Consider the following 27,318-nt stretch of genomic DNA (forward strand, 5'->3'; position numbering starts at 1 on the left):
CGGCCTAGTGCATTGCAAAGCCTGCAACTAAATTTCGGCTGTCATCTGGGTCTAGCATGTTCTCGGCTGCATGTACTCTCGTTTTAACTAGCTTCAGACATTTGAGGCAAGTAGCTGGACAGGGCTACAATTAATTATTTTGATCCCGGCTGGGGTAAAACAGTATTTTATTATTGTATTTATTGTTGGAAATGTTGAAAACCTCCAGTTTAACTGTGTCTGATTGACTATTTTTTCTCCAAAGCAGAAGAATATACAATATATATATATATATATATTTAATATTTTTAAAAAGTTGTTTTTTTTTCTATGCATTTTCTATGATTGTGTCCGTTTTACAAGCGGGATAACACACTCCAGGGCTTGTGCGCTTTGTTGGTATGAAGGCACTCAGCTTCGCTTCGTGCACAATCCAAACCACGCCCTGTGGTGTGTTACCCCTTACACAATATACAGAGTGTGGATTGACATTACTTTGGCAATAAGGCTGATGGAATAACTTACTGACGTTTTATTTTTTAAGATACTGTAAACTGTGCAAGCTATTCAGCTAAGCTGTTAGGAGTACAAACTGCGTGTGGATTTCAATGCTGTCCAAAGACTTCATGATGGCTGGCCACCTGGAGATGTCAAAGGTAACTTTAATGGTGGATTGAAAAGTCAATCTTCCAATTAAAAAAATAGACTTACTAGGAAAAAAAGCTATGGGCGTTTTTTTTAAGCGATAAGGAGCCCATCCATTACTGCAGAATAAAAAGCTGAGCAGCCCTGAACTTTAGTGATGGGGAGGCCTTCTATTCAATTAGAGTAATGGTTGTCTTTCTGGCTATTATAACATGTATTTCTCAAAGAGAAGCCATGTCCTGTTATGCCACCTGTCTTTACACAGCATGGTTCCATGTATGTATTTACACACATATCAACAAAATACAGTACAGCAACTGGACAAAAAAAGAAAAAAAAAAAAAGACCCCACCAAAGCCTCATAGCCAACTTTAAATGTTCTGGAAGAACTGTCAAGTATTCATTTGATAAGGTTGTTCTTTTGAGCTGTCAAGCAGTACCATTCATTTTTGTAAAATTAACAATCTGCTAGGTGCATTGGTAGGCATGAGACAAAATAGAGTGCAATAATTATACAACAACCCACATTATGATTATGAAATGTCCCATTCCACTTATCAGTGTAGAACACAAAAGCTCAGCGACAAGGCTGGAGGGATCCAGCCAGATCCAACCACTGCTTGGAATCTTGTTCAGCCAATCAGTGTTATGTTCACCAAAGACATTTTATAATGAACAGTATGAGCGTGTGTGTTTGAAATGACACATGACAAAAACAAAGAATTATAGATATTTTATTGTGCATGGATCTTTATATATAATGGCTATAGAGTTACAGTGTAGATACATATTTATGTGATTATACAATTTTCATTACTGACATTGTACAATTTTAAAGTGATATGTTTGGTAATATTTATAACAAATTTGAATTACTTTTTGGAATGTACAGTATATGAGGTAACTGCAAACATTAAAATTACATACAAAATATTTTTTTCCTTACTGCAATAGCCCACACTGGGAAAATATTCAAATGGCACAACTTGCAATTACAGTTTCACTATCAAAAATAGTAATTTTAATTTTACTATGACAAATAGAAGCCACTGCAGGGCATCTAATTGTTTGTGACATTGTTTTTTCTTTTTTTTTTTTTTTTGCTAAGACAAGGTATCTATATATTTTTTTTTAATTGTTGCAACAATCGAACAACATGTCTGCCAACAGCCAAACACAACGCCACATTTGAAGGTTTCCAGAGAGAAAATTGTGCCCATTCAACACTTCAGCAATCAGTGACAAAAATACCAATTAACACAAACAATTGTCAAAGTCTGAATTCAAAGGAATACACGTAAACACAGACAGATAACTGTTAATATAACTCATTTAGGACATAAAATAAAGTAAATAGATAATAAGGGTTGTTAAATATATTCTCTCATATAATTAAAGTGTTTTACCAATGAATATATATTTATATATTAAAGAAAAACAAATAAAAAAAAATGCATCTCGATGCAAAAACAGAATGCTACAAAAACAAAAGAAAAGTAATTACAACAAAATTGTGATTATGAATACAGAACACGGCTAGTGATTTTTCTTTCCTGAAAATTAGGCTCAGTTTTTATACTTACTGTAAGCAGTCGTTCTTTTTATGATTTCTTAAGCTTCAGATAAAGTTTCTCGACTGTGGAGATGAACTATTTTAAAAAACAGACTACTCAAAAAAACAAGCTCACAATGCACATTTAAGGCATACATTACCTGAAAAGTGTTCTATTATAATCACAACTACTACATGCAGTCAAACATTTTGTACGAGGTGCAAACCTTTAGGCTGGGATAACTCAATAAACATCTGTGCTAAATGTATAGTTAAGATTAGAAGCAGCTAAAGGACAGTTACACAATTTCATTTTTGAAGAACAAACTCCAAACATAGGTCCATGTTTCTTACAAAAATATGTCAAATGTTACTTTTAGTCTCTTTTGCATCGCTACACATTCTGGACAAAGATGGGAAAGTGCTAAATGAGTAGGTTTCATTCTACTTTTGTTTCTTTCATTATATTTTAGGTGTAGCTTTTCATCTTGCAAAAAGAAACCCCATTCTGGCACTTGAACCATATGACTTATCAAGCAATCAAGTAGCTTTCATTACACTGGGGCAGCATGTATTATTAGCTGGCAATTGCAACAACATGATTATCCTCTAAAAACTAGCTACTGTGCTATCAATTCCTAGCCTAAACATTTGAACAGTTTAATTAAGTGCATCAATCATAACTGATCACCAATTAACTATATCCTCTACTGCACTACTTTGTAAACCAGCAAAACCTAATCACTATTCACAATAAAGCTATTAGTAGTTTACTAATTTCACTTGTTAAGCCTACCAAAGTAACTTGGGTTGCTGGTGTCTCTTATTTAATTGCCAGCTGCCATGTGGGAATTTCAAGCATTGTAGCCAACGAGAATGACAGGAAAGCTGGTGGAAGTTTAGAACATGGGTAAACAATAATGACCCTTCCAGTCCAAGTCTTTGTTCCAACAATGTTCTGAATTAAACTTCCACCCAGGTTATAAAAGTAGCTCATTATTTCACTATAACTACGAAACCTGGATTGGACAGGCCCATCAGGCCTGAAATTGCCCACCCTTGGTCCAGAAGCAGCATTATATGCCACTACAGATGTAAAAGCAAATTTAACAGAAATCATATCACAGTATAATATCATTTCAAATTGAGGCTGCAGCAGGTACTTCAAGTACCTTGCCAGTTTGGGATGGTCCTATTACTTAATGACAAAGTACTGGATGACAAAGGCAATCAGAATGGAGATAATAGCAAAGAGCACAAGGATGACAGCCGCACACTGTTCATCACTCAGAGTGCGTTTTGTCCTTGAGACTTCCACAGTGTTTTTATGGGTGGTGCTGGGCAGTTCAGTCTTCTGACAGGAGAATGTTACAGTGGCACTGTAGGGGCCGCTCAGATCTTGAGGGCCCTGAGGGTTTTGGCACTGGCGAATGGCGCAGGCCCGGAAACGATGTTCACAGTTAAGCTGAAGTCCTGAAACTTGGAATGACCTGGCAGAGCCTTTGTAAATCTGCAAAACAAACAATACAAGGTATGTCAGTAACAACTAAGGATATACGAACACCTAGAAATAATGTTTTGCAGGTGACAGTGTCATGGAAAACTAGACCATGGTCAACATACAGTACACGGTAGCCTCTCATAAGAAAGATCTATTATGATCAATTTCAACCAAAGCAGACAACAGTAAGTGGCTTTCCTGGAGTGATTTATAAAAAAAATAATTAAAAAAAAGTTAGGTGTCAGTACTGTTCCATAGTGTACAATGTGACCTTAATTGACTATGAGGAATGACCAAGTAGTTACATTTTTCTCAATTTACAAGTCAAAACAAGTAGTCAAAGCCACTAAAGAGAAGTGCAGTAAATAACACAAAAAAGTGCACAGAAACATGTAAACAAGTGCTTAAAGCCAAAAAAAAAAATTACATTTATTGCTAATTAGCTCTTACAATTACTCTATATATATATATATATATATATATATATATATATATATATATATATATATATATATATATAAAGTCTCAATAAAGAGCCAAATACTTTTAGCGTTGTTGGCAAAGGCTTGTAGCTTGATAGTAGACCTTGTAGAGACGCCTCATCATATCACTTATATTTATAAGAACTTGACCACTACAAATGACTTGTTAAAACTTATTTCATTTTATTGTTAAATACAAAAGCAGCACACAAGCAGATAGCTGTAAACCACAATGTGTTTCGACACACTCGTGTCTTCGTCAGGTGGATAGTGTTTGCTACTTAGAAACAACCCCCACTTCTATGCATCATCTTTCTTAATTAGTTTAATTATCAGTTTGTCTGAAAACTTAATTTCTACAAAAAGCACATATTATTTTCACTAAAGAGAACTTGTCAACTATCAATCCACATATTAAACTTTCTTACAAATATGGGCAGAGGTCTAAGGTTTCATTTAGACTGTGTGGTTCCACACTTTTCAATGTGAATCCAGTATGATTCCCTTTTTTAACAATAGATTTCTAATATTTTTTTCTAATCCATTACATTTTAAACTAGAGGCTGAACCATGGTTCACAGTTTTATAATGTCTGGCTATTGCATAATCCATATTTTGGTTTCTTATCACAGCTTTGGCGATACATACTTTAAAATGGTGTTTTGTATGACCCACATAGATTAGACAACAGGGACATTTAAGCATGTAAATTACATGTGTGCTGTTACAATTAATGAATCCCTGAACAGGATATTTCTGTCCTCGTATATGGGGGATTAAAAAAAGGTTGTATTATCATGTGTATACTATATAATGATTACATACAGTGAGAAGCATATCTGTCCAGAACACTGTTCTAACCTTGATTTGTTCAATTTTCCATCACATTGCTGTGAAACCTGATCAGCAGACATCCTGGGCAGTTAAACAATGTCATTTATTGATTAATTATATTTGATTGGTGCCAGAACCTGTGCCGTCGTTTGGAGAAGCAAATACTGGTGAATGGAGTAACCACCTAGCCTACTGTACACTATTACAACGGTAACAGAAGAAGTCAACACCGGCAAACTGAGCAATAGTAAATTAGCACATAAAATGGATATTCATTTCAATAATCTAATGTCTGCAAAAACAGATTCAGTAATACATTCCAACATCTATTTTGACTGATAAACCGGACCATCGATAAATATAAATAAAAAAAAATAGATCCAATTAGTAGACATTCCTGTAGAAGTGGATTTTGATAACAACCTAGTCAGAGTTGCTTATTTGAACATGCTATTGAAGAGATACCTACAGCAAAACTTGGAAATAACCGTATTCTGAGTGGATACAATCCTAGAGGAAGTCGAGTATGTGACAATTTAAAAAGCACCAGAAACTGTATATTATATAAATACATACACACACTAATTAGAGGTCGGCACGGGTAGAAAATCCAGAACCAGTTACCCACCGTGAAATACCTGGATCTTTTTCGGGTAATAATAATAATAATAATAACAACAACAACAACTAGAACTGCCAGGCAGTTTTACGGCTCCCAAGCCCCAGTATCAGTACCCGTCTAAGCGTGTTTAGTTCTCAATGTGCCAAGTTTAAAATCAGTTGTTCCACAGAAGATTTTGAAATTTTTTTTTTCAAAAATGCGTCAGGCAGTAATCTCGTTTTACATGAATTTCTTAAAAGTCAGTTGTACTGCTCCAGTGTCAAGGATGATGCTTGTGAAGTTTCGAGTTAGTCAAGTAAACCTTTTGTCAACTGAGGCAGTTTTAAATTTCAGACACCTGGCAGCTATCTTGTTTTATAAAACATAACCATTTTGACATTTTTTGACGTTTGGAGTTTGTTGGTCAAACGGTGTTCAAATAGCAGCAGTTTGCTGTTAAGGGCGCGTTTCAATAAGATTTGTGGCAGCCATTAAAACATTCAAATTTAATTGCTGAAACTTCTGCTATGCAAACTTGATGCAGGTTTGGATGCTGATGATATATGCCAAGTGTCAGATCAATGGCTTCACCGGTTCCCAAGAAGAAGATTTCTCAAGGCTTCTAAAAAAAAAAATGCGTCAAACGGCCATTTTCGTTTCTGGTCAACACAATTTTTTTTTAAAAGTCAGTTGTATTGACACAGTATCAGGGGAAAATGCTTGTGAAGTTTGGAGTTAGTCAAGTAAATCGTTTGTCAACTGACACAGGTTTAAATTTCAAATCTAAACGTATAAGTGGTGGCCATCTTGTTTTATAAAACATCACTATTTTCACATATTTGTATTCCACTGTTACTGGGACAATAACTACCATGTTTGGAGTTTGTTGGACAAAAGGTTTTCAAATAGCAGCAGTTTGCTGTTAAGGGCGCGTTTCAATAAGATTGGTGGCAGCCATTTTGACATTAAAATTTATTGCAGAAACTTCTGCTTCGCAAACTTGATGTGGGTTTGGATGCTGATGATATATGCCAAGTTTCAGATCAATCGCTTCACCGGTTCCCAAGAAGAAGATTTTTCTAAAAAAAAATGCGTCAAATGGCCATTTTCGTTTCTGGTCAACACAATTTTTTTAAAAGTCAGTTGTATTGATACAGTATCAGGGGAAAATGCTTGTGAAGTTTGGAGTTAGTCAAGTAAATCGTTTGTCAACTGACACAGGTTTAAATTTCAAATCTAAACGTATAAGTGGTGGCCATCTTGTTTTATAAAACATCACTATTTTCACATATTTGTATTCCATTGTTACTGGGACAATAACTACCATGTTTGGAGTTTGTTGGACAAAAGGTTTTCAGACAGCAGCAGTTTGTTGTTAGGGGTGCGTTTCGATAAGATTTGTGGCAGCCATTTTGACATTAAAATTTATCACAGCAACTTCTGCTTCGCAAACTTGATGTGGGTTTGGATGATGATGATGTATGCCAAGTTTCAGATCAATCATTTCACCGGTTCCCAAGAAGAAGATTTCAAAAGATTTTATCGAAAAATGAACCTGATCAGTCACACAGCTTTGAAGAAGCAGCAGTTTAAAGTTTTGGGAAGAAAAAAAAAAAAATAATAATAATAATAATAATAATAATAATAATAATAATAATAATAATAATAATAATCTCTATTTAAATACCGTTAAATGTGCTTCATGCTGTGGGATTCTTTGCAACATCTATTGGCCATATTCCGCTATTGTTGTTGTTAACATGGCTGTTATGTTTCAAAACTAATGCAGTAGTACATCGCTATTACGTTATGGACTGTCGCAATGGTTACCATAAATTGAGGCAGCTGGGTTTATATAATTACATAATTTTGGTTTATATAATTACACAAACTATTTTTTTATAGAAAAGCCTATTATGAAGCCAAATTAGTTTTGAGAAATGACAAACAGCAGTTTAATGCATCAAAATGGGAGTAACGACAGTTTTGCGATTCATAATACAAATCTTTGTTCTTTCTTTTTTCAAAGATGATCAAAATCGCTCCTTTGTCTAAGGACCATATAAAAGCAGCCACTGTAGGAGGAATCTTGTTTGATGCATTGCTCAGCCATAGCAATAGACATTGTGAACTGAGAGAAGTTTATTTTATTCTCTGTCTAGATTTGCTAAATAAAACGGTTACCCGCCAGCTAGCCTATAAAATATTTTCCTTAAAAATAAATGATTATGTTTTAGAAAAGGAAAACAACACAATAACACAATTATTTGTAACACTGCATCTTTACTGCAGCTTAATACTTTAAAATAGAGGAGGGAGGAAATATCTAGAAAACAATGAGTATGTACTCTGATGTCTACCGTAGCTGTGTTACTTTAATCCAAGTGTAAATCCTTTGTAAGTAAATGGAATGCAATCTACAACACTCAACACCACCTAACATAAACAGCTGGTTCCATGGAAGCTATCCAAGAGCCAGACATTCTAAACTCAGGGAAATGTCCTGACTTAATTTAGAAACCTGAAGAAAATGCATTTCCTCATAGATTCCCCTCTGAACCAGTCAAATCGCTTCCTTCACAGAGGTTCCAAAATATCTTTTTTGCCAGCCAGTTGACACAAACAACAAATTGCTATTGACATTTCAAGACAAGCAGCAAAGTGTAAAGTGCAAAGTGTAATAAAGCACAATGGAAACATGGTAAAGCATGGGTGAGCACTGTGAAGCACAGTAAAATTGAAAAACATGGCAAATTTCTTCTTGCCTACCGAAAATGGTAAAGACATAAGAGGCAACGAGAGACAGATCTGCAAGTGAGCCAGACCTTTGAGCTCACTGGGCGCCCGGCCAGCAGGGTTCGCTGTTGCACAATAAGGAGAAACAGTCCCTGCCAGTTTTGACTCCCTAACCTATGTGAGTGCCACAGCCAATGCAACACTCCCTTTGGAGTCTCCAGCAAAGGCCGGCGTACTTCGCATTGCCAGGAAGTGAACCTGTGCTGTATGACTCACCCTGCACACAATGGCGCTGCGCTTCCGCCAGGTTAACCCACCCCTCCAAAACAGTATTGTCAGCATCAGCGTTTCATAATATGTAATACGCAATGCTGTATTTTGGTAAAAAAAATATATATTATATATGTTCACCATTTAAACTTCAACTACATGGATAACACATACACCTAGCAAAAAAGCTGCTATTTGAGTTACTATATGTTGTCTCCCTCACATCAGGTGTATGTCTGCATTACTCAAATTCTTACAGTAGTACAGTCTTCTCTGCATGCCTCTATATTCAAAAATAAAATTAAAAAAATCAAAACAAACAAATTACTAGCCATTTACTATTAAAGAAAAAAGCAATATACAAAATCTACACAAATTAATTGAATAATACTGAAAGCATAAACCGCCTTTTTTTTCATTAGATTCATACCTTAAATAGAGAAAGTACTGCCATAGCGCACATTGAAAACGCACTGCCTTTGAGCATTACTATACATTAATGTTCAATTTAAAATATAGTTATTATCTCCAACTCCAACTTATCAGACACTAAACTTATCAGAATGTATGCTTAAACACCCCATTTAATTTGGCCCCATAATACAATTACAGTGTTTTACTTTCTCTGTAAAGTTAGAACTATTATCAGGGATGATCAATTTCATATGCTTAACAGTGCAAGGCACAAATACATTATTTTGGGTCAATTAACAAAACAGTGCTAAATGATATACATTAAACAGGTTATTATTGAACCTAATACAATATGAAACAGCTGAACAGATCTACTCAATCATACTCTAAACTACTTGCCTGCGTAGTTCTGTTTACAGTTCAGCTGATTTCACTGTGGAAAACTCTAGCTCTAGTCCGAGACAGAAAGTGTTCAGAAGAACCCAACCCAACTTAAATGCGTTTTTGTCCTCTTGACACTTGTACTGTATTTTCCTGACACATCTTATTTTGGGGGGGGGGGGGGGGGGGGGGGGGGGGGGACAAGTAAATCCTTTTATGCCTACTTCCTAGCTATAGAGTGTCTTCCACTTGGCTAGTCAATATTTGCCTGTCCCCATTCAATCTGCAGTTCACTATAACAACATTAAACTACTAAGGGGTTTGGCCACAACAACAAAAAAAAATATATAGAATTAATTGGCTATGTAAAGTTATTTAGTACTTACTGTAGCAGTTAAAGCATAAGCACTATTATCGTCTTATGCACTGTCCGGTTTAGCTAAAATGCAGGTAGTACCCCTAGGCTTTTTTAAAACCTCTACAGCAAATATCTCATTTGCTGTAGTCATGTTTTATCTCAAATAGAATGGTTATTTGAGAACACCAAAAAAATCCACTCTGAAGTGCTGAGTCAGATTTATGCCCAGAGTACCGTGTTTTCTGCTAAATCACATAACTCCCTTCACAATGGATGACCGGTGGCGCAAGAATACAAGGCACAGAGTGGGTCTAACCAGTATAAATATGACATACTGTAACACCTGGATTACTAGACCTTTAATAAGCACATGTAGTGTTATTGCAAACATTCATTGCAAACATCCTCTGGATGTATGTGGATTGTAAGAGTGTACAACAACTGCTGGGATTAGTGCTGCACCTAGAAACCAAACACCTAACCAAAACACGTACTGCCTTGTTTGTGCTTCATTTGAACAAAAACATGAAAAGTACTGAAAGATGACACTATGAAATCCAGTCACAGTAAGTGGAATATCTTGTAATGTTCGTGTAATGTTTCAAACCTGTGAGAGTGGTACTGACAGTACAGAAGCTATAACCTTCAAATCAGCCCAACCAATTATCAGATTTTATACAAAATGCAGATTCTCATACTCCCATTGGTTAGCAGTATGATCCATTCATAGTTTTCCTATGGGTTTAATAAGAGACACCCAAGCTTGCTACCTAGACATTGTCAAGCTCATAGTAAAACCTGGAATGGGTGAAATTGCTATGTAATAGGAGTCTTATTTTACCCTCAAAATGTGTAACAATTCATCTTTATATGACATATCCTATCTTAATAGATGTATGTATTGTTTCCACTGTGATACAAAAGCAAAACATAGGTCCTTGTAGTTCACCAAATGGTTTATTTTATGCAAATAGTCCATTATATGATCAGCTGATCTTGCTATGCATCTATGAAGGAGCCCATCAGGACAACCACATGTATCATGACACATATTGTATTGCAGTGGAGCAATTGTAATAAAATGTCATACAAGTGTAAAAACAAGCTATTTCAAATCTGATTTTGTCCAAAATCTAAACCGCACACCAACATAAATTGCCAAGGGTGTATGTCATTTCTTGTATATTTATGGTTTTACAACTGAGTTCCAACTCAATTGCTGCAGTGTAAAATATGGGGTGGACATGAGTTATCTATTCTAAAACCCATTTACGAGGAATGCTTAATTATATTTAAAATCTCATTGTTTAAACATATTCAGGGTGACAAAAATGAGTGTAGCATGAAGAACTGATTGCTACTTTGCTAATGTACAATGAACAATATTTCAGAACTGGCACAAAGCGATCCTGAATGACGAGTTGGATGGGATAATAGCCTTAATCTGTAGAAAATAAATGTGCTGCGATAAATGTCTGAGCATAATCTCATTTTCTGTCAGTGCAAACAGAAAAGCAGCAGCATTAAAAAAAAAAAAAAAAAAAAAAGAAGAGCAACGACAGTAAATAATTATTTCATGTTTTAACAGGACCTTTAGATCCCATAAATGAATATTGAACCTTTTGAAATATCTACAAGGGTTGTTCAGAACTGTCAAAGCCTGACATTGGAACCTACCAGCTGGAATAAACGTGCCTTCATTTCTTTTCTAAACTGAAAAGCTCTTGAACACCACTTGTACTCTTACACTTATTCAGTTACGGCATCAGGCATTCATTTACCGTTTCCAAGTCCTAAAATCACAGGCTGTCAAATATCAAATACACTTTATTTTGAGAAAGTGTCAATTATCAAGTTCTTGAACTGATTAATTTATTTTATTCACATGTTCTGAAGATCATTCCATCTGTATTGTAGTAAAACGTACAGAATTACGGATGTTTTCTGTTTACTATATAGACATTCAGTAAAACAAAACAAAAATGGTTAGAAAATTATACAAATATTTTAGGTCTTCTTAAATAGTATGCATATTGTTAGTAATAATACTATTAAAACTTAAAATATTGAAACATATTTTTCAATGGCAAGCAATGAGCTTGGTCAAGAAATGTAGAGTTCAATGTAGCTATGGAAAACACATTCTGAAGAATATGAAATCTAAAACAGCAATTCCCTCTTCATATAAACTTCATTTAAAGTTAATTTAGTATTAATTTCAAAATTCCTCACTTTACTTCTAGTATAACACAATCTGTGAATTTCAGGTGTATTCTTGACCATGTCCCGAGTGCTATGCATATCACTCTCATAAAGACAATGGGGGCTCCGCAGCTAAGTTCTGGAATCCTCACCCAAGAACAATTTCTATCATATTTGCTCAGTCTGCCGTATTCTTAGTTTTACTGTCTTGAAGCAAACTGACCAAACCAGCATGTTCTAAAAAGGATTTATAACCAGACCTCTATCGTAAAGAGGCTCTTTTATATATAGACCTTTAGGTATTGTATTACACTGTATTTTGGTACTGTGAAAGTGGAGGATAAGATTAAAATTTTGCCTCTTCCCTACTGATCAAAACACAGTTGGTACAGTACTTCAAAATCAAGGAATCAGGGATTCACAACGTGCCTGTGACACACAGAGTTTCAACTAGTACACAAGGACGTTCCCAGCAGAATATGCATTATTGTAGCTATGTGCTCATAGTAGAACAAGGAATCAAAATATTGTTTTGATTTTATTAATTTCTTGGCCAGAAAAAATTGTTCATTGGGAACATAAATCCATTCAAACCTACTCATCCAAAGACACCTCTGCCCAGCCGGCAAAAAACTGAGCTGGTACTTTGCAATACTAATTAACGTTCTTTAAACATTTGCCCTTGTGCAAATAATGCTAGTGTTTTATCTAATCAATCACAGGCATCATAATATTAAACAAAAACCCCTTGAACCATTAATGATCTGATAATGAGGATGGACAGAAAGTACAGGCTTATTTGGTTTCATTTTTCCTCACCTCAGGACATGCAAAACACACCACACATTAGAAGCGACCAAATAATCAACCCGTGCATCACAAGCAGTAAGTGCAGTAGCAGCCTAGATGCTAGAAAGCTATTCTAATAAACTATTACAGACTGTCACTAAAACAGAAGCGTTGTGATATTTGTGTTTTAACCAGAATCGTGTTGTTACACTTGTCTACCTGAATGATAAGTAATAGTGGTTACTTGAGCCTCTTATTGTTTCTGCACCTTTGAAAAGGATGAAACGCGACACACACAGTATCCCAGGCGTGACACAATAATACACACTAAAACAATGAGGAATGACAGTAGAAGCACAGAATACCTGTTTGAACTCTGAATTCCCAGTCATAGACTGAAGGCTGTAAATAACTGGGTCACCTTTCATGGGTTGTAATGCCTCCCAAGTGACCTCACAGGTGTGGTCATCAAGACGTTCTATTCTTGGTGCTGGGGAGGTGAGAGCAGGAGATTAGCTGTTTGTTGTTACAAAGGAGATTAGCCGTTTTCCAGACAAAATTATAACAACAACAAGAATAAACTATGCAGGAACACAATACATAAATACATTAAAAATCTTGATAAATGGCAGAGGGTACTTCTAACCTTGTCAAAAAGAGCATCTGGAAGGTATCCCCAAAATTTCACAACATTTCAGAATGAAGAAAAAAAAAACTGCAACTTGCAACATTTGCTCATTGGTGCTTTCCATTCACAACAATACTACAAGTTTATTGTATCATCTTTAGGTCACAAGTAAGCCGATTTTTTTTATTTTTTATTATGAAATGTATTTCTTTCAAACAGTATCAGAAAAATTTATCGTTTCATCGTATTTTTTCTTCAGCTAAATAAAATGCAGTAGTGCTCAATAACTTACATTTCTCTTCAGCTAACCTACATAAAATAACACTCAGGAAGTTACCTTTGTTAGTTTGAAACTCTTCTAGACATGGCATTTGGCTGAAGGAAATGAAAATGGTAGTACAGCTCAAAAGAAAATGTCATATTATGTCAAAGTAATTACCTAGAATTGTCTTTAAATACAATTTCATATCACCAGCAAACAGGTGTGATTAATAGATCGATTGGATTATTACATCGATCAATAAGAAATGTTAAGATTAACACCCCTTTTCACACACCTACCTGGGTCCCAGCCCTTTTGATGCCACGGCCACTAACTCACTTATTTATATTTAAATCTATGAATGTGTTTGTGATATAATTTCTTAATTTATTACATGGCCAGTGATGTAACAATCTAGTATTCCTTTCTATTTAAACTTGAGGTATCACAGTATTGTCAATGTATCCATTTATTTTCCTTTATTCTTCTGTATTGTGCATGATCTCATTTTATGTGTTCTAAAACTACACATTGTAGGTCATCCATGTTATGTATGTAATACACACACACATATATATATATATATATATATATATATATATATATATATATATATATATATATATATATAGCTTATTGATTGATTGATAACAATTAGATGTCTCAATCCTCTATAGCCACCATGCATCACTAGTAACTTCTGACTCATGCAGTTTGAACAGTTGTCTGAAATTAAGGGGTGTTTACTATTACAGGTACTTAAAGGTGTGGTGCACGGTACCTCATCAAAAAACTTTACGAATAAAGCGGTCCCAACTAGGCATGAAGACTTAATATAAAAATATCTTTCACAAAGACCTCACACCAAGTACAACAGTATTTCCAAATCAGTATTTCCAAAACTGAATCCTCATTGAGTAAACCACAACTTTACTCCTATTCTTGTGTTAAGACACATAGAAGTGGACCCCTTAGCCAAACAACTACCATGGAGAAAGACTCATGAATAAATGTTTGAGTACCAAATACCAATATTGTAAACATCCATTTGTAACACTAGTGTACAGGCTTTTAAAAGCCTTTTGATATAGAAGATTTATGACAAGATGTATTTCAAATCCAATATTAACTGCTTCCATTACTGATTTTAAAATGTGCAGTAAATACTAGAATCTATTTTCCTACCAATTTCTACAAACCCCCCCCACCCTGCCCCCACCGAAAAGATTGTTTAGTCCAACACTTAAATTTCATAACAACTTAAAACGTCAGTGCTTGCACAATATTGCAAGTTCATTCTTTTTAAACAGCAAGGCAATTAAGGCTTTGCTTTAAATTACAATATTGAAACAATAAGAACTGCATGTATAATGAATGACTTGCTGACTTCTCCATGTTAATTGGGAAAAGGAAAAAAGTACACTACCTTTGAGAGGAGCAGGCGGGGATTTGGGCGTCGTGAAAGTGTAAACATCAGAAAAGGACCCTTCACCGGCTTCATTGAAGGCCTGAATGCGGAATGTGTAGGTGGTTGATTCATTGAGCCTCTGTACCTTGTGTGTGTGGCATGGGCCTCTGTACAAGGACACAAACCTGAAGGAAAAGAAAATAAAAGCAGATATTTTTTTTAAATAAACACTGTTTCAATCTGCAACATGAAACCATGGGGTGGATTTCATCTTGTTCCGAAATCAAAATGGGGCTGCTCTCAGTTCCATTTGCAGTTTACAACTCAATTTGCAAACAGATGTTAAAACAAAAGTCGTTGGGTCACTTCCTCAAGTTCTATTGCTACAGTATAATAAAATATAAAAAAGTACAGCTATGGCCAAAAGTTTTACATCACCCTCGAATGAATTAATTTAGCTTCCTAAAGTCGAATAAAACCTGCTAAATTATGTTATGTTAACATATTGAATTACATACAGCTTTGCAGTTTTATACCTAACGAAAAAATGTAACAATCTAACATGAAATACAATACTACTATTATGGCTTCCGGTAGACTTTTGAGATATAATTTTGTAGTTTCTTTGATTACATGAAATACATAAAAGATCTAAATGTTTTTTTTGTTTGTTTTTTTTTGTTTTGTTTTTAAACATCTTAATCCTACAATTCTAGGTGATGCAAAACTTTTAGCAATAGCTGTACATACAAAAAAAAATCTAATTTGTAAACCCAATCTTCTTAAAGGCCTTCTTCAATAAAATGGACTACAGTAAATTAATAAGCAAACGTACAGATTTTATTTTGGTGAGTTTTTACACGTATTTGTTTTTCAGTTTTAATTTTCAGATAATTTGCAGTTGGGTTTCTGCTGAGGCCCTTACCTTCCACTCTTGTCCTCCATTTGAAGGTGATATTGAATGGAGTCTGTTTGCAATGATTTAGCAGTGCCCTCTCCCCACTTGAGCTTCAGGTTCTGATGACTCAAGACAGTGCACTCGAGCCTCGGGGGCTCAGGAGGAAGGGGCTTGGTTTTCAACTTGATAGTGTGGCTGAATGGGCCAGCGCCAATGCTGTTCAGGGCCTGAATTCGTATTCTAGAAGAAAAGAAGCCTTGCATATTACAGTAGTTACTACTGCAGTTTACATAGCTTATCAGTTTGTGCTCCGTGTAGCATAAAGAACATGTATAATTGCTGACAAAGGACAGCCTGTTAATCCAGCCTGCTTATCAATACATTATACACAAAATGCTGATGCTTTTTATTTTACTATCCCTTACCTTTTATGATGCTGGCAATCATTCTGAGTGGTTATAATTGCAATTACTCAAATGCAAATTTTGTGTCTGTCACCTGTGTTTAAGGTGCATATGCTTCTAACATAGACTAGATCAGCCAGTGTCTTTCTAGACAAGAGAGTGTGTGTTATTATGTGATCTGCCACTCTGGTTCCAACTGCCTCTGGTTTTGCTGGCAATTCACAACTGTACGACCTGGTATTGGCACTTAATACTAGAAGCAATAAGAACTCAAAAACAATGCATCTTAACTAAGACTTATCAAAAAATAGAAAAGCACAGTATTTGAGGACAGTGATTGCAATTGAAACCACTCAGATTGATGGTAATTAATTAACTATTTATAGCTGTTAACTGTGTAGTAAAGCTGAACTCTTCTTCAAGCATGACTTCCACCAGGGACCAACACATGATAATGTGTTATCATGATAAATATTCTCACAGGAATGGGTAAATGCACTACCCAACATATAGACCTCACAGCAAAAACAACTGAACTTATAACACTCATGGAGGCATTAGCCAAAACATAGTTAATCCCAATACATTACTTCTCACTGCGTGTGTGCAACAGATCCCCTCTTACCTGTAAGTTGCATCTGGCTGCAGGTTTTCTATAATGTGGTTTGTGGTTCTCGGCACTGTAATGGGCTGCCTGTCTCCAAAATCTATGCTGAAAGCAGTAATTTCTGAGCCATGGTCACAAGGCTCTTCCCACTGCAGCGCCAGGCATGTGGATGGGGAGTAGTGTGGAATGTCTACCTCGCTCTCATCTCTGACGCGAAGACAACTCACTGCAGCCGGGACCGAGGATGGAGTCACGCACAAAACCACTTCACTGAACAGACCGGCACCGGCAACATTTACTGCCTACAGAGTTCAAATTCAGAGAAAAAGCAAGACATTTTTAAAAGCTAACACACAGAAAGTGGTATAACAAACAGACACTGAAAAATGCATTTATCTACTAAACTTAGACATTTATTTAGTTTTATAAATGATTACACATGATGCCAATTTAGCTTTGGTATAAATGCTTCAATCTGGAATGGATTCATAGAATAATTACCCATTGATGATAGATACGAATTCCATCAACTACAATTGCTTCAAAGCGTTTAGAAAATCTGACATTGTCCGATACAGGTGTTGCACAGAAAAGATGCATTTTCTACCACACATAAATGCTTCCCTTCAGCATTACAGCAATTAAACAGTCCATAAAACTTTTAATTTATTTATCAGATTTACAAATTCTCTAAAGCCCTTGATATTGGGGTAGGGATGCAAGTCGGTTATGATCGGTTCGGTTTTTAAATCAACTCTTTTGGCTGTTTTTGACGTCCAATCTGTTTTCTGTAAAACCGAAATAAAAGTTTAAAACCAAAAAACTGAACTACATTTGTACAGCTAAAGGAAAGGGACATGCCATTATTTATTTTTTTAACGACCGGTTTCTGTAACTGAGGACAAGTGGACACTACACCCAGCTGTATCAGAGACAATTCATATATATATATATATATATAATTAAGCATGAATTCCCCAAAGTATTCTTACTTACCTGTATTCTACAGAAGTAAGTGGTAGCTGGTAAGAGCCCTTTCATTTCATGTGTTAAACCAGGTCCACAGTAGCAGAGTTGTATGCAGCCCTCTGCCGCACCCCATTCTAACCGATGCTCGGTAACATTAGCGCCATTTCCAGCCGGGGTCTGTTTTGAACATGAAGAAGAACTGAATCATAACAACTGAAAGAATGGCTATTAGAATGCTGTAAAGAGGCCAAACATGGCATGCATATTCAGAAACCTGTTCCTGCTCCTGAACCTGTGCTGGGGCAAGCACGCAGGATCCTGACAAAGATAATGGACGAGAGGGGAGTCTGGGACCAATGAAATGTTTCTGGTTGAACAGGCTAGATTCAAGCAGCCAATGTTGTGAATTCAGAAAACATTTTGGACAGGAAGACCCAATGCATAATCAACGTAAAACACAAATAACTGATTTATGACCAGGGATACAGTATGTTAATAAAATATCAAAACAAATCAAGATTATGTTGAAAAAGACATTGCAGGAATACGTACAACAGAGCACAGTGTTAGGCAAATTAATAAATTATGTTTTACCCTACAGCCTTTTTAGTGACACTAAGAGAGTAGATTGGACTGGCAGATCGTAGCCTTAATTAGGAGTTACAGGTAATACGCCTGACACCACATACAGTGTATTCCTATGAGCAGAATGGAAAGAAAGTGTAAGGTTCAGGTGGAGTTATTATACCAATATACAGGAACAGGAAGTGAACATAAAATGTTGCAGAAGGATAAAAGCATTTCAGAAGAGTGAAAAATAAAAACAACAGCAAAACAGTGCTTGAAAAATGGATGAGACACGAGAAATGTTTTGGCTTAAGCTGCACTCCCTCTAAGTAAGGTGAAATCGCATCCTTACAACGGTAAAATTGACCTGATTTCAATGTGTCTACTGACTTTGTTATTACCAACAATATTCTTATGATTTCATTGAAAAATTGATAGGATTCAACGTCAATTTGTTGATACTTTATTTTGGTGGACATACGTAATCTTCTAGGTGATATTTGCAACAACTTGCTATGACTGCTATGTAATTCTGTGTGATGCTAAACCAATCAGAGCAGAGTTTTCTTGTCTCCCAAGAAAACTGAATTCACAGAACAGAAACCACAAAACGTATTTTAAAAGGGTAATCACAGAGGACCATACAATAATAATAAAAAAAAGTTATTGGTATCCATTTTTATTGGGAAATATGAATTATATATGCAGGAAATCCTCGATTCAGATACGTTATAGAAAATAAAACATAATAACTCACCTCCCAGCTGACTATTGCACATGTAGGGGACCGACAAGCAACATGGGGTGGTTTGCATTGATCTGGTACACCAGGAGCTGTAGTGATTTCACATTTTTCAGAGTATGATCCATACTAAATGGAAGGAAGAAGATTACTTTAATTATTTGTGCTCAAGGAACATGCTGCATTTTATCTGTATCGAGTTCTTCTTTTGCTCAACATTTCATTGTAAATGCAAAACGACAGAATCAGGGATTTATTTATTCCAGCAAGATAAATATTTTATAATCTTAGGATAAGATGGATAACTAGAAATGGGAGTTTTGTTCCTTCCTGGAAGTTAAAGATGTGATAGTGGCAAATGATGCAGGGCTTTTCCTGGGTTCGAAATCCATTTTCAGAGAACTTTGTTGCAAAGGTCAAGACTGCTGTGAGTCTAAAAGAAAATCTGATGACGCTGATGGTGACAAACAGCCGTGGAAATAATTGTACACTTTGCCTCAACTTATCTGTGTGAAACAGGGTTTTCTTCGCTTATTTAAATCAGGAAACAAGTACAGAAATTGCTGAGACAGGCTGAAACTCTCCGAAATCAAACCAAGATACCACAAACTGTGCAGTAGCCAGCAGGCTCATCCTAGTCACTGAGGTAAATATGACTCACGGGTGTTCTTTTATATTCAAGTTTATATCCTATTTGAATAGTAGTACTGTTGATTTCTGTCTTCAGAAAAATATATTGTTATATGTTGGGAAAATCATCTTTTTCTTAATACTGTACTGTTTATTAGAAGGGGGGCACAGCTAAAAAAATTTGGGAACCTCTGTGTAATGCGCTACACCCCTCGCCTGTGCGTATTTTGTTTGTTCTGTATTATTTGTATGTCTGTCTGCCTGTCTGTATGTATGTATTGGTGCACAGGTGTTTTAGGTTGGCAGGGAAGGGTTAATTGCCTTCCCTGCCAAATCTGTTAACGTGCAGAATGTCCCTGAGCTGGATCGAATGATTAACAAGCAATCAAGCTCAGGCACAGCTGAAGAAGAGAGGCAGGAACCTCTCACTCTAGCAGGGAGTAAGAACGAGAGGTAAGAAAGAAAAACGATTGATACTTGTTTGGTTCACTGTTTTTGTTTGTCTGTTTGTTTTAGTCGATGTGCCGTTTTGTTTTGTTCAAACCTATTTATTAACAATAAATACACACATCAGCACATTAACCCACAGTACTGGTCAGTCTCTTCCTGGTTTGTGACGTCAGCACCATGCTATCCGGCCACACACTGCTATAAGGGGAATTGTATATCTGATCTAAAGGTTTGAAAACATGAAAGTAAAATGGATGACTGTATCAGCGATATGGCTGGAGGTTAAAACAATATGGCTTAAAACAGTTAATATTCACAGGACATCTGTACTCTAAGTTTATTATGTGAATCGAAGAATATAGTTGTGCACCAACTGTAAAAACACTATGAAAGTTGGATATGACTATTATTGACATGGCCTAAGGTAAACCAAATGTGGCATAGAAACAGCATATTTTTCATTGGACATTACCTGTAATAAAACTTTATTGAGAGGATCATAGAAATTGGGAATCGGAGAAATTGTCAGTAGATAACACTGAGAATACAGATGTGAACCAAATAAAACAATAACTCAAAGTGTGCTGTCCCTATACTCAAACATATAATATAACCGCAATATTCCTTACGGCCCATTTTGTTTACAACATTACTATCTAAACTCATTATTTAAACTTTTCAGTGTTATGATGCACAAGATTAATTTTATATATTTAACACAGACTATAATGTCCGCATTTGTGGACCCAGGGCCTGAAGGGGATATGGAGGCGTTGACTTTAGTTCAGATACCGCGTTACTTGTACCATGGCAGACTAATGGCCTAATGTTGGGAACTTTTCAGGAACCACCAGGGATTTGCTTGACCACAAGTGGTCCTCAAGCCACAGTTTTGGAACCTCTGCATTCTCCTGTACATTCTGCTTCCTTGTGTGTCTGTTTGCATCTTACCAAAAAGACACTTGTCAAAACTAGCGACGAAGACGTTTCTTTTGACCGAAATATATCAACATTGCTTACCCCAGCTTTGTTGGCTGCCCGAAGCCTAAATGAGTATGTTTTCCCTGGTAGGAGACCAATTACTGTACATTCCAGTTCAGGACCCATATAGACTTCTCTGTGCTCCTCTGACTCAGCTGGAGACATCTCAAGTCTATAGCAGGAGACTAGACTTCCACCATCCACCTGGGGAGCTCCTGTAAACACAACATTAAAAACAAAGACACAGAGACAATTTATACAGTACGTGAAAATAGTCATTCTTCCACAAAAGTTTTGACAGAACTCTCTGATCTAGAAAAACAGTTCACTGGTCTCACCCCAACGCATCTGCAATTCTCTTGCTTTAGGTTTCCCCACAAGCCGTGGTGGCATACACTGGCCAGGTGGAATTGCTGGTGTCTGTATCAGTAAGGTTTCTGAAAGCTTTAAAGAAGAAAAAAAACAATTACTGTTAAAGGCTAATGAGTAAATGATTAAACATTTTAGGGTCTATTCAATTGGTGTAAACAGTGGATGACCTAAATATAAGGGTGGGCTCCCTTGTATTTTACCAATCACACAGAAGGACAATCATGGTTAGAATTATAATTAGACTTGGTTTTCATGCCTTGATACACAAAGGGTCCCATTTTATAATTTAAATAGTGCTGTTATTTAGATCTGTCACTGTTCACTTACATTTGTTATCACAGATACTTAACATAAAATTGCATACTGGTAACGTAAGTTACTGCAGCCAAGAAATAAATATGCATAGTGTATGTACAAACAATTGCAACCCTATAAACAGACCTAAACGAGGCTGTAACCATTGCACTTGTTATAAATGTAATTGTTCTTCTGTTTCTGGACAGATTTAGACACATACTGATAAAGATTGATATGAACTAGGGAGTGCAGTTTTTTTGGACACTGGAAGGTATGGATAGAGAGAGACACATGCAGTTGGAGCCTTTCACCACTTCTAACCGACGAACAAGATTAAAACTAGCACTGAATAAGATACTGAGCTTTGGATACGTCCGTTTCCTGCTCGGTAGTAATTATACTGTTAAACATGGAGTGGTTAATTAATTGCTGCTGTGAAATTAATTAATATTATTAACAAGCACTTTTAATGAATTAAAAAGGCAATTCATTACAAGCAAAAAAAATTCATTATGCCGAAATTTAGGATTCAGAATTTGTCACAAAATAATTCTCACAAGCTTCAAATTAAAAAAAAAAAAAAAAAAAAAAAGGAATTTCCTTATATACATAAAATAAATAGCCTTGTGAAAATTGCTTTGTAGCAGTAAACACTGCCTTAGACAGCCTACTGAAATGCATGAGATAAGATAGCCGGACTGTACCGGGCTCTGCCCTCCTTCGCTGATGCAGTACACCCGGACTTGATAGGCACAGCCTGGGTTCAGCTGATCACACACATGCTCCAGGGCAGACCCGCTGTACACCATCTCCCATTTGTTCCCTGAAAGGTTAAAGAAAACAAAACGTACTCAGCCAGTACTCATCGTTACATCACAATACCAGCTACATGATCAAATGAGCCTTTAGATACTGATGCCTTACACAGTTTCCTAGAAATTACATAAACACCAACACATTTGATTAGCAAAACAAAAAATGTATCTTGCACTCATCTATGTACAAGCTGTTATTAATAAGCTGTTTAAACACCTGGCAATTTTGTATTTTGAATTATTTTTTTTATCATACAAAAAAATGATGACAATTTCTAATGCGATTACATATTATGTAAAATAAATGTTTTTTCGCCACTATGTTTTTTTCAGCTTCTCTTAAACTTTGTTTTTGGAACATATTTATTAGATTAGGTCTAATATATAGCATTTTTTAGTTTTGTTTTTTTAATTTGTTTTTGCCACTTATAAATATTAAATATTTCCCAATAGTTGCCCTTGCCTTGGGATTCCACTATTGTTAGGATAACAGTAGTTCTCAAACCCTTCAGATCCCCTTATTTCAATTGTAGTATATTGTAACATGTTCTCTAGTACTAAATACAATTATATAACCTCTTCTTGCTGCACAGGCATCGTTATTACAAGTGCCATATGCCCAAGTTTACCAGGTATTGCATAAAGTGTCAAACCAACAATCAATTTATTTAACTGCGATCCAAGATATAAATGGGTTGAAACATAACCATAGTTCTTTTTCTCTTTTTAAATGACAGATGAGTGTGACTACTTGCTACTTCTTACAGTTTAACAGAAATACCATTAGTTTACCCGAAATCATGCAACTCAATTACTTGTGCTTACTTAATGTTAAAAGTTAATATTATAGGTAATAATTTTTTTATACATACCATCAGACCCTTCTGACATCTCCACAATATACTTTGTGACAGTGGCTCCTCCATCCTCTTTGGGTGGTTCTGCCAAACAAAGCAAGTTATTAAATCTTAAGATGAGGAAACATCAATGACAACAAATAGCACAGAGGTCAGGAGAGCTAAGTTTCAGGTTGATTATAACAGCCAACACATTTCCCCCCCTATTTATTATATTAACAACACAATAAAAATCTGAAATAAGTTTGTTTTTTAAATATATTATATATCACTTTAATTTAATAAATTAACAACAAGGTGGCAAGGCAGTTTACCTAACTTTTTTTTTTTTTGGTGAATGTGAATTTTAATGTTCCAGTGGCACTAGAGTTCTCCATTTATCCACATAGTCAGTACTGGACATCACAGGATGTAGTTCATCAAATTCCTTGGGTTATTTGAGCGACTCCCTGCAGGTAATGCCTTTTAGCTGTTGGTGGTGTTTTTCATGATGTGTGCTAGAAACCGTGACGAGACCTCTAGAGCTAATTTAACATTGGCTTATAAAGCCACCAGATTTAAATAACTTTCAAAAACAGAACATGGCTTAATGTTCATTTTTTACCCTGAAAAACAGCCTGCAGTAGAAGAGCCTCATTTAAGTCTTCGGCTTTGTTTGTTTTGCTTTAAATCTTGAAATACCCAAGGTCTACACTTTGAGAAAAGTGCTGTTTCATTGCCTACAAATCATAAATTAGTCTGTTTTTCCAAAGGTCGCCCTAAAGCATTTGACTATGGTTTCAATCCAACCTTACCCCATATAATTTTAAAATTGTTGGCATGAACCTTCCCCTTCACTACTGGCTTGCAAGGTGCTCCAGGCCGGTCAGGACAAGTGCAAAACTCAGCGGCCTCGCTAGGATTGCTTGTCCCCTCCGAGTTGTAAGCTGCAACCTTTTGAAAAGAAAAAAAGAATGTGAATGTCGCACATAGAATTTCAACTTAAAATGTTTTATAGTCTGGGGGTGCCACATTATGCAGGTAATTTGATTTGTCAGCTGTACATACAACTTGTAAACCTCATTAACTTTAGATCTAGACTAATTATGCACTAGATTGATAAGTCCACATTAAATAAATGTGACTGACCAAAACCATGCACTGGTTAACATATTGATGTACTGTGCATATCAGGACTGAGCACTTTCCAGTCAAACACAAGTTAAACAAATCAAGTAATTAGGTTCAAAATGATTGTGGTTATAATTCAGCCAAAGCAAACCTCACTGCCAGTCATTGCAATACATGTTGGGTTATTAGCACAAATTGCAAGATTTCCAAACAATCCAAATGAAAATAATACATTTACAAAATAATTAAATACAATTATATATTTAGATGCTTTTGTTTCACAAATTAGTGAAATTATTATAACAACTCACAATTTCAAAGTTTGAGTGGTTTAATAACCATTCAATATGTTCAATAACCCCCCCACCCCCCCCCGTAAGCCACCAGATTAAAACGGTTCCTTGCAAAACCAGACGAACTCCTGTGTAAACCACATAAAACTAAGTTGTCCTACTGTTGACAGAAATGTGACAGGAATAATTCTCTTTTCTGTTTTCTTCATAGATATAATTAAGTTTCTGTGATATAAATCAGGCTGACTTGAGGAAATGTAAACAGGCAGACAACTGTCTAATGAATTTTGTTTTTAATACAGGATTAACCAGATTTACGAACCACTTGGAACCTGTTTTTTTCAGGGTTTTTTTTTTCAGATTTTCCCATTATGCCATAATACTGGAAGAATAGCACGGATGCAGGTCCATTAGCCAAGAAATGCGGATTTTAAAATCTACTTATTAGTTGACAAAAATACAATGTACATTTGTACAGCTTGATTTCTGTTTTATACCCAGTTGTTTAGAAAGCCAGGCAGCATCTTTCCAAAAGTGTTTCTTACCCGAAATCTGTACTTGGTACTCCGTCTAAGATTCTTAACTGTGCAGGAGAGATCATCCCCGTTGTATTTTGGTTTAAACCCATAGCCCTAAAACACAGAAGTGTGACGAAAAGAAAACAATATGTAGTCAATGTACAGTACAAGAGAAATAACTCTAAGCAACTCAAACTACTCAACTGCACAAGCTGTAATATACAGTACTTAAATAACTTGGAAGTCAGGCACAATTAATTGTAATGTAATTAATCCTGCGAATTCTGAGCAGCATTTAAGAAACTCATTTTTCAGTCTTATTACGGTTCATAATGATTAGAATGTCAGTGATCTCCATTAAAAAAACAAAAAAAAACTGTCCAAATAAGTAGTGAAAAATGACCTATTTGAATTGTAATGGAAGCTTTATTACATATATTATATTACAACATTATACCAGGATTTTTGTTGAAATTCTAGTTATATTCTTACACATGGTTTGAAATATTTACATTAAAGGTTCATTAGTTTTGAATGTAATTGTATGTATTTTTGTACCGTTCCCTTAGCTTTATATGATGCGTACAACCATGTGCATGATCCTGAGCTACGTTGCTCCAATACTTTTCCACCAGGCATGATTTGAGCCTGTAGAATCCTAGTTGCTGGCTACCTCTGAGCATTCGGCTCTGCTCTATACTAAATCACTTGAGAATGGGCCAGCAGAGTTGTAAGGTCACCACATCATGCGATTTGTCTGAGATTTATAAAATAAACAAAACAAACACCACGACGCACCATTCTGCAATGCTTTGGGGATACTACAGTATCTTTTTTTATGTTTGCGCACGGCACACTTACTGAGGTTTCATCCTCCATTTCCAGAACATAAGAAATGTCGTCTTCTGCTGGTGCGCCCGAGGGTCTTCTCCACTGTATGGACATCCAGGTAACCCCAGCTTTTACAAGCTCAGGACTTGCTGGTGGTGGTGGAACGCTGCCTGAGGTGTAAAAATCGATTGCTTCACTGAAGTTGCTACGGTGACAAACACACAAAAATAAAATCAGGTTTCATTTCTGTCAAAGCTGCCTTTTTATCATCTCACTTTTTTCATATACCTAAAAGTTACACCAATGATACATTTTATTACCAGGAAAAGATTTGGAAGCACATGGCCGAAGGTGGTATTAGAAGAGCTATATCATGTGTATCATACTGTATGAGTCACTGGAGCAAAAACATCACCCTTTCTGACTGTGTACATGTTAACTGTGGTGGTCTTAACTCAGTTCTCTACTATCCTTGTCATTGAAATGTTTTTATTTTATTTCTATACATTTCAAGGTAACAATGTCAGCTGCAAGTACCTCTTTACTGCACTTGACAAACACACCGACACACACTGCATTATAGTTAGAAGAAAATGAAAGATGGTGGAATACGTTACCTCACACCCATGTCATTTGTGGCTGCTAGTCGGAATGTGTATCTTGAAGCTGGTGATAGTTTGGTCACTCTAAACTGCTTCAGAGGCCCATAGTAACACTGTTCAAATTCCTCAGTCCCTTTTCCCTAAAGATGCACAAGCTGTTTCAGTGCACATAATGGGGCTATAGAGCCAGTATAACATATTGGATTACATTTTTATTTATTTTCAGAATGTTTGTATGAAATGTATTACCTTATCCCATTCTAAAGTGTAGCTTTGGATTTTTGAGCCGTTGTCACATGGAGCCTGTGGAAAATAAATGAAGTGCAATGAGCT

General features: G+C 35.9%; 1 protein-coding gene across 1 annotated transcript; it reads right to left on the minus strand.

Annotated features, from left to right (window-relative positions):
• Window positions 1-1,351: 1,351 nt before the first annotated feature.
• On the minus strand, window positions 1,352-27,318 carry fndc3a (fibronectin type III domain containing 3A; the record flags this gene model as incomplete). The annotated part of the gene is made up of 16 exons (XM_041260232.1): window positions 1,352-3,686; window positions 13,110-13,234; window positions 15,061-15,227; window positions 15,968-16,180; window positions 16,970-17,253; window positions 17,948-18,097; window positions 19,245-19,358; window positions 21,330-21,505; window positions 21,629-21,734; window positions 22,664-22,782; window positions 23,647-23,715; window positions 24,426-24,564; window positions 25,580-25,666; window positions 26,414-26,588; window positions 27,001-27,125; window positions 27,235-27,318. Coding segments are annotated over 16 exons (2,448 nt in total), but the record flags the coding sequence as incomplete, so codon positions are not given.

The sequence above is a fragment of the Polyodon spathula genome, chromosome 9, assembly GCF_017654505.1.
Source record: "Polyodon spathula isolate WHYD16114869_AA chromosome 9, ASM1765450v1, whole genome shotgun sequence".
NCBI classification, from domain to species: Eukaryota; Metazoa; Chordata; class Actinopteri; order Acipenseriformes; family Polyodontidae; genus Polyodon; species Polyodon spathula.